Source organism: Octopus bimaculoides, chromosome 9 (genome assembly GCF_046866305.1).
Source record: "Octopus bimaculoides isolate indiv1 chromosome 9, ASM4686630v1, whole genome shotgun sequence".
Lineage (NCBI taxonomy): Eukaryota > Metazoa > Mollusca > Cephalopoda > Octopoda > Octopodidae > Octopus > Octopus bimaculoides.
In genome coordinates this window covers 2402656-2412655 of record NC_142936.1, presented here as the reverse complement: position 1 = coordinate 2412655, position 10000 = coordinate 2402656, and the positions used below count along the sequence as shown (strand labels likewise).

The 10000-nt window shown below is 36.0% G+C and overlaps 1 protein-coding gene across 3 annotated transcripts in view; it reads right to left on the bottom strand.

Moving 5' to 3' along the window:
• The window catches only part of LOC106878352 (PDF receptor), a 320701-nt gene that overhangs the window by 105703 nt on the left and 204998 nt on the right, over window positions 1–10000 (bottom strand). For all 3 annotated transcript variants that reach the window (XM_089356954.1, XM_089356953.1, XM_089356955.1), the window contains exon 7: window positions 1476–1635. In XM_089356954.1, coding sequence (XP_089213080.1) covers window positions 1476–1635 — 160 coding nt within the window. The remainder of the gene's footprint in view (window positions 1–1475; window positions 1636–10000) is intronic.

Sequence of the window (10000 nt, the reverse complement as noted above, 5' to 3'; positions counted from 1 at the left end):
GAAAATACAATAGGATGATTAATATTGTAAGAAGTATAAGGCGGCGAGCTGGCAGAAACGTTAGCCCGCCGGGCGAAATGCATAGCGGTATATCGTCTGTCTTTACGTTCTGAGTTCAAATTCGAGGTCCACTTTGCCTTTCATCCTTTCGGGGTCGACAAATTAAGTACCAGTTGCGTACTGGGATTGATCTAATCGACTGGGCCCCTACCAAAACATTTCAGACCTTGTGCCTAGAGTAGAAAAGAATATTGTATGAAGTATCTATCACGATATTAATGAATTCTTGTTTTCCCAGATGAAGCCGTTACTTGACTGCTTTGAGAAAGCACAGCTTCGGTATCAGCTCGAATGCTGCAGTGGGAAACCTAGAGGTAGACATACAACGACATGATTGGATAATAACCTTAATGTCCTTTGTCGTCTCAGTTATTTCGGCTTTGGAATCTAATCTGAGAGTTTAACGACGATTACTTCTGAAGGGCCTGGGGACTCTACTCCTTAGATGCCCCACCAAGACTAGTGGGCAGAGAAGCTGGATGACTAATGAATTCTTCTACTGAAGTGAGAATATAAGTTTGTTCTGGATAAAAGGTATTCGCTAACTCTGAATGAAAAGGACTAGATTAAAATAATGCTAAGCTTTACATCTGCCGTGTTTAATATAACACATCAATGGAGTGATTCTCTTATTTGTATTTGGACAAGTGTGGTGTCACAAAAGTGCATAAATAGTAAAGCATGAAGAATTGTATAATCTGAAAAATGCTTCTTTTTTAAGATGTTCATTCGCAGAATCAGAAAGATGAATAAAATGTCCTTTGGTAATCAATTACATCTCTCAGTCTCTTGTGTTTGAATTTCGCCTTCACTGTTAACAAATTAGTTTTCTCTGAGAAAGGAAATTTTCAAATAATGGACTAATTCATTTAGACGACTATACACAACGTTATTCTTTTCATAAAATTCCGCCGAGGTCGACTTTGCTTTTCATCCTTTCGGGGTCGATGAATTAAGTACCAGTTGCATACTAGGGTCGATCTAATCGACTGGCCCCCTCCCGCCAAATTTCAGGCCTTGTGCCTATAGTGGAAAGGATTATTCTTCTTATCACAATGGCAGCAGTGGCTTAACAGACATGCATTGCGGTATCATATGCGAACAAAATGCCTTGCGGTATCATATTACAGCTGTGTGCTGTTGAGGGTTGATTCACTTTATGTTGACTTGACCTTCTTTTCTGTGTCAAAATTTAAATAACATTCAAGAAATGTATGTATCTACATATACATATATATGTATATAGATAGATAGACACGCACACACACACGCACACATACACATAGAATCCTGTATTGCCTTAGTCCAGTGACTGAAGCAAGTAAACGATTCGACTGTCTTCTCCCTTATAACACAAATGTTATGGTTTGTCACAAATGTTAGAAATAATTATCATTCTTATTTTAGGAACTTACAATTGACGTGATCACAGACAAACGGCCGTCAACCATCAGATATTGACTTTCTTGTTGCGATACAAATTGGTCAATGTAGAGCAGCAGTCTTATTACCACTTGAATGATCATAGCTCCAAACAGGTTTTTATGTATTCTGGTGCGGTGACATTTCAAACTTCTGCAATTAGAGCATAAGGACATAAAAACACAGTTTATTAAATGTATGTTAATACTGTTCTTGTCGATTAATCCCTCGTCAACCTTCCTCAAACAGATCAATAAACAAAACAGTTACAACCAAATTTCCACCATTTTGTATTCAAACATAGTTTATCTGAAATTACCTCATCTTACGATCCATTCAGTTTTATATCGTTTGGTGCAATCTCGGGGATGCTTTATTGTCTTTCTTCATACTGTATTTTGTCAGTCTTTCACGTTTTGATTTCAAATCCATTATGCTCAAAACATGTATTAAACGTGCTAGCTGTGTGGTAAGAAGTTTTGCTTCCAACCTCATGGTTCCTGGTTCAGTCCCACTGCGTGACACCTTGCGCAAGTGGCCTCCTACCGGCCAAAAGCTACTATAGCCTCCTACCGACCAAAAGCTTGTTAGTGAAAAATGAAAGGATCCCAGCGTGTATATATATTTGTGTGTGTGTGTGTGTGTGTGTGTGTGTGTGTGTGTGTGTGTGTGTGTGTGTGTGTGCGTGTGTGTGTGTGTGTGTGAGTGTATTATTTGTCCCCCCTCACTGCTTGACAACAGATGCTGATGTATTTATGTCCCCGCAACTTAGCGGTTCGGTAAATGAAGGATAGGATTAATACCATGCGTTAAACGAAACAAAAATATGTACTGGGGTCAATTAGTTCGACTAAAATTCCACAAGGTGGCGCTCCACATGCTCGTAGTCTAATGACTGACACAAACAAAAAAAGATAGGTTGAATGTATCCACGACATTCTTTCCTAAAACGACGTCTAATACCTATGTAAGAAATCCTTAGCAGCGGCTGTGTGGTAAGAAGCTTGCTTACCAACCACATGGTTCCGGGTTCAGTCATACTGCGTGGCACCTTGGACAAATGTCTCAGGCCGACGAAAGCCTTGTGAGTGGATTTAGTTCACGGAAACTGAAAGAAGCCCGTCGTATATATATATATGTATGTGTGTATATGTTTGTGTATGTGTGCTTGTCCCCCTAACGTCGCTTGACAACCGATGGTGGTGTGTTTACGTCCCCCGTAACTTAGCTGTCCGGCAAAAGAAACCGATAGAATAAGTACTAGGCCTACAAAGAATAAGTCGATTTGTTCAACTAAAATCGATTTGTTCGACTAAAGGCAGTGCTCCAGCATGGCCGCAGTCAAATGACTGAAACGAATAAAAGACTAAAAGCATACGTAATCTTGTCACGGATAACCAATTCCTTGATTTGCAATGCTACATACATTAGTGAGTAAACTTCTATATGGCCGCTCGATTTCCAAGAAATGGTAGCTAAGTCTTTCTCAAATTACACCTCAGTCACTCATAAAGGAGGATACATTTCATGCTTAACGAAAGATGGACAGGATACTCATAGTCGGAATCCTTTTATCACAAATCTACTTAGTTCGGTCTTACCTAGCGCTAAATGAGAACAATAACCTTTAATTACTTTTATGCACATTAATTACATTTATGTACATTATTTAATTACGTTTATGTACATTGAATACAATTTTGAATTTCCCTTTGCTGTTTCACTGAAATAATTTCCGGTCATGTACTAGTCACGTGATATTATATAAACTTCATTACCATTATTTAGTATGGTAGTTGCACATGATTTACGCCAACTTTTGATTTAACGAGAGAGTATTTATGAAGTCGACCAACCGGCTAGAAATAGCAAGCAAATGTCATCAAATGACATCGCCGTCTTAAGGCGGCGAGCTGGCAGAAACGTTAGCACACCAAGCGAAATGCTTAGCGGTATTTCGTCTGCCACTTCGTTCTGCGTTCAAATTCCACCGAGGTCAACTTTGCCTTTCATCCTTTCGGGGTCGATAAATTAAGTACCACTTACGCGCGGGGGTCGATGTAATCGACTTAATCCCTTTGTCTGTCCTTGTTAGCACGCCAGGTGAAATGTTTAGCAGTATTTCGTCTGTCTTTACGTTCTGAGTTCAAATTCTGCCAGCTGTGTACTGGGGTCGATCTAATCGACTGGCCTCTTCCCACCAAATTCTCCTTGTGACTAGAGTAGAAAACAATATTTATACTGTCTTAAATAAGACATGATGGAGAAATTAGTAAAAGTAGTCTTTTAAACTCTAAGAGATGTGGATTGGTTAAGAGTTGAATGCATTAACTCAGAAATCTCCTTCATCTAGGTTTGAAATCCGAGCTCAAATTCAATAACCGGATTTAATTGTCAGTCAATTTATATATCCTTCGGTAAATTCTTGAAGGTAACGCGTAATTTTACACGTATTGGAAATAGCATGAAACAGCATGAATGCTCCATCTCAACATGATGATGACGATTGTAATGAGGACAACTATATTGCTGCTACTGCTACTGCTGCTGATGATGAGGATAATGATGATGATGCTGATGGCAATGACGATGCTGTACTACTTGCTAGAGATAGCCAAACATCTCTTAAATCTTATCGATTTGTAACACATATCTCTAACACTGGCAAAAGAACAAAGAGTTATTTTTTGAGCGAGATATTTATACTTAAACTTGTCAAACCAGGAATATTAATGGTACGTGTTTTATTGGCGTTCAGAACGAGGAAAGATCAAAGTCAGCACTGATAAGATATCAATTCAGTAAATAAAATTCAGTAAACTATTTTGATTCGTGTTATGAAAATATTGATATTTAATCACCATTATTTCATCATTGGAAATCATTTATTAGAGACACATAACGGTTTTAGAACTGTAAGAGAGGGTTGAGTAGAAACTATTGAAAGCACCAGGTCAGCTCTGATCGAAAGGATTTATGATTAAAATAATTCCAGTAATGACCATCATACTTTCTCAATGGGCAAGAAACTCGGTTTCTTTCACAAAGCAAACAGTGACGAATTGTTATACCACCAATTCATCGAATGCAGATGGAATGTAAGAGTGTCGTTAAACCAGCATTTAAATTATTTCTGTGTCTTATCTAATCGACACATAATGAATATGTTGTGACTTTTCTTTCATCGCAAGTCAGCAATATTTACAAGAATATCATTATAATAATGAGAGTAATTAATAAAAATTGTCCCATTTGTAGATAATGTGGATTATTGATATTAGAGGCGGTGAGCTAGCAGAATCCTTACCGCGCAGGAAAAAATTGCTTAGCGGCATTTGGCTCGTCTTGACGTTCTGAGTTTAAATTCCACCGAGGTCGAGTTTGTCTTTTATCCTTTCGGGGGTCGATAAAATAAGTTCCAGTTAAACACTGGGGGTCGATATACTCCCCGAAAGTGCTGGCCTGGTTCCAAAATTTGAAACCAATATTCCTTCCAACTTCTTACGTCCTGAGATCATACCCTGACGATATGAACTTTATATTTTATCATACTAGGGTCAACAAAATAATGAACCAGTCAATTTGCGGGATTAAAAGTATCGTCTAATTGTCACTACTCTCAAAATAGTTGACCTTGTAACTCAAATATAAACCATTATCTTCTTAGAAAGTCTAAAACATAATTTTATTCTTAATTTTAGGTAATACCGAGAAAATTAATAGTGGTATGAACTGCAATTCTTAAGCCTCACTCCCTAAATAACTTCATGAAGTCTTCTCCGCAAGACCATCGATTCGCCATAAATCTTTTCGTATGGTAGGGCATATATTTGAAAATGACGCATAATACATAAACCGCTTCTAAGAATTCTAATAATTTTGAATTATTCAGTAGCACAGTGACTTATAACGGAAACAACACTCTCGGTTTACATCTCTCAATCGCTTCTTAATATATCAGAACTCTATTCACTGACAGAAAACTGTTGAATATGAAGAATGACATTAAATTTTTCTACTAAAAATATATCCATAACATATAAAAATATCTATCTAAAATGTCAAACCGAGAAAATGGAAAAGAATTTTTAGGAAATCACGCACCCACACAGTTATGTATGTTCTTAATCCGAAATATATTGCTTTGTATATAATATTGTTATTACTACAAGCAATATAGCGGAATAACGGTTACATATAAGTATTTGAAGATACAGGTATGTCAAATATCAAACAACATCAAGTCTTGATTTATTAGAATTATCTCTGCTTCTAGAGATTCTGCCATATTTACCGGAAGGAAATTAAAACCTGAACCACGTGAGATGAGGAGATAGTCCCAAGAGTCAAGAATTCTCCAAAATTGATAAACCATTAAGGTTTATTGTCTGGAGATAAGAGGACAGTCGTTGATCCGTGTTTGTCGCTCATTAGCCGTCTTCAACACGACAGTTGACCGACCTTATCTCTAGTAGTCGAAGGAGTTATACAGAAAAAGAGTACAAAACATTTATATATATATATACATCAATGTACATGCCTACGTATATATGTATATATACATGCATATATAATATATATATCCAATTGCATATACGTAAAGCCTGGTACTTGTCCAATCGGTCGGCTTTGTTTCAGTTTCCGACTATCAAATTCACTCACAAGGCGGTTACAATAAAATACACTTACCCCAGGTACTACACAGTGGGATTGAACCCAGAGCCATATGGTTGGGAAGCAAATGTCTTACCATACTGCCATGCCTGCCCCTGTATATAAATATATATAAAAGTCAGGCCTCCCAGTTATTGGATTTCTTTCCTCTTCAATATTCTTGAAAGGTCAATGTTGTAATAAACCTTTTAGAAGCGGCGTCTATCAAATGGCCATTAACAAAACGGATGTGAAAAATTTGTTTAAGAAACATGGACATCTTTGTAGGAACTCGAACTTTGCATATTGTCTTTGATTTTAGCTGATTTGCATGTTCTGTGTTCTTATAAATCGTTAAATTCTGGCTACATGTGTGTATATATGTGTTTTATATATGTGTATGTGTTTTTATGCTGAATATGTGTTTAAAATAGAAAGCAATGTGCAAATATTTCATTAAGAATAGTTATATACCTTTGATCATCATATTTCCATTTAAATAACTAATCGATATATTTATATTCCTTGTAATGGCCTCAAGTCAAGCCATTATTATGATTGATATTCTGTGGAAGAATATTATTTTTTTGAGGGACCATATCCGAAGTATTTATCACAATTTTGTCCAATTATTAATAATGCTGGAAACAATTGCACTTCCTTCTTCTTCTTCTTCTACTTCTTCTTTTTCTTCTTCTTCTTCTTCTTCTTCTTCTTCTTCTTCTTCTTCTTCTTCTTCTTCTTCTTCTTCTCCTTCTTCTTCTTCCTCTCCCTCCCCCCTCCTCCTCCTCCTCCTCCTCCTCCTCCTCCTACTACTACTACTACTACTACTACTACTACTACTACTACTGCTGCTGCTGCTACTACTGCCACTACTTTTCTTCTTATTGTTATTATTATTATTCTTATGAATTGAATATTATTCACTTCAATGTTATTGTTATTGTTTTAGAACTCAGAATTCAAATGTCATAAAACAAAAAACAATGTAGACCATTGTACTGGTTGTGAAAAGTTATAAGAAATAACAGCAGTAAGCATAATTAATAAATAGATATCGATTATTAAAATATAATTAACCGAATTAAAGATAATAACATATTGTTGTATCAATAATAAGATAATGGTTCCAGAAACTGAAGAAACGGTTTCAGGATTCCTCTGTTTTAACCAGGAAAAGAAACAGCATTTGAAGCAAGTTGAATCGGGTTGAATGTTCCATTAACGCATAAGAACTGGGCAGTAAATATGTGTTACTTGAGAGGAGTAAAGTCTACAACGAAGCTACAAACATTATGTAGAAGATCATTATAAAAACTCAGATTATATGTAGTATATCGAACATAGTATGTTAATGAAATGGCCATTTGCAACTACGACTAAATGTATCCATAATACCTAAAAGTTAGGCAGTAAAAACCGGGCAGTAAATAAATTGCAAATTGTGTTTTATGTGGATGATGCCCACGGCAATGACATATTTTTATGGCATATAAGGTACACGTTTTTTCTAAAAACGAAATATCTTCAAATATCACTCCGGAGCCTATATGGAAAGTTTGGCACTAAAAACTTTCATGCTGAATATACGCAGCTGACATTGGTGTGCGTCTAACATGGACAAGTATCTTTTATGCCATCAAAGTAAATTTGAGAATTATGAATCGCTGAATCTATCGGAGTGAATCGAAACAGTAGGTTCTTCGTATTTAATGTTTCATTTTTGTTTGTGATGCCAGAAGTAAAAATGCAAGGCGTTTTCTCTAAGAGTCGGGAAAACAAGATATATCGATGTTAATCTCCCCACAAATTATACTTTACTGCTTTAGAAACAGAAAGGGACACATTGGATAATGTTTAACCAGATATTACGAATAAGACGATAAAACTCCAGTGTGCTCGGTCAGGGTTAACTGAGGGCTAAAACAATGAACAACAGCAACTATAGAAACCTATTATTCAATATGGTAACTGATGTAAAACAGTGGTCAAATCAGAAATTATGATATTAGCAGACTGACCAATTAATTGATTAGTCATCATGAGGACAGCTGATCCTTATCAATAATCTTGGCGGTGAGCGGGCAAAATCGTTAGCACGCCGGGCAAAATGCTTAACGGCATTTCGTCTGTCATTACGTTCTGGGTTTAAGATCCTGCCGAGGCCGACTTTGCCTTTCATGGCCGACAAATGTATCAGTTGAACGCCATGATTGATGCAATCAACTCACCTCGCCCACACCTTCAAAATTACTACTCTTATGTCAAAATTTGTAACTATTATTGTCAATACAAGGTTGATACCAGTTCAAATATGCTCGGGGTATATTCGAACCCGTAGCAAAGCTATTCACCGTATTTTGTAATGCAGAAAATTTTCTCCATACGAAATTCACTCGCCGTGTTTTGTTATGGAGAAATGTTCTCCATAACAAAACACGGCGAATGAATTTCGCATGGCTTCGAATATTTCCCAAGCATATCTGAACTGGTAATAACCTTGTACGTATACACATCACCGTTTAGCGATGCCACCCCGTAATCATCAATAATCGTACAGCTGGAAACATATGTATACATAACATACACATCATTTATCCATTCAGAGATGCTGAATCAGCTGGATTAATAAATTATTAACGCTTGTCTCTGAATTAGTCTGGTAGTAATCGCAATATAAATAAATGACTTTGATTTCCAAAGATTAGCACCAGGAAGAAATAGTGTAGAGCTTACAGCTTTTCAATCGATATTCATGTATTACGCATAGAACATACGTTCTTTTGTATTCACTCTCCTTACACACAAGAACACTCTCTACCATATTATTTTCGATATATGTGTGTGATATCTCAATGTATCTGACACTATTAAATAATCTGATCTAGACACCGACATCTAAAAAATTGTATTGCTTTATACTTCATTGCAGCAATGTATTTCTGCTCCATTGACTATATCGAAGAAACATTCCTGTTTGTCGTATAAGTCGCAGAGTGTCCAATAAATGCCATGTTGGAACAAATAGGCAACGTGTGTATTTCGAAACAAATTCCTCAGATCGGAAGCCAAATAGAAAGCAATAAAATGTCGCGATGATTGACAACAATAGAGACGGTGGAGAATTCTACGGATAATTTTCGGCAGATGTTTTTGAGATTCTCTAATTCTAAAATTTGCATATTGGCCATGAATTCCCTCACGAGGGAGACCTCCTGGACAAAAGAAATATATACACGTACATAAATAAAAACACATTAACACATGCGCACATTCACACACAAACATACACATATGTATTCATCTAACTATCTTTCTATCTATAAAAGATAGATATAGATAGATAAATACATACACACAGATATGTATATGTATATATATATATGTGTATACATATATGTGTATATGTATATATATGTGTGTGTGTAAAGAGACCACATGACACGAGGAAAATATGACAAGTATGTATATGTATATATATATATATATATATATATATATATATATATATATATATATATATATATACATATATACATATGTTTATAAATATTCAGAGAGAGAAAGTGTGTGAGAGAGAGAGTGAGAGAGAGATTCATAGATATATTTACATATAGTAGCTAAGTGTATTATTCCCAGACAAAGAGATGATGTGCACTGTTCATGTCTGCAGCCATTGTGAAGAGCTGTATAACTGAGCTAATCGTACTTCAGTTACTGGTCGTTAGCCTCCTCTATTTATTATGCAAACCAGCTGAAGCTAAAATCCGTACATCTTCTGCAGCATTATGTGTAAACTTTATACAGAATCGTACAACTTTCTGAATCTATAACAAAATACAGATAGCTGCATTAAGTTTTAGTG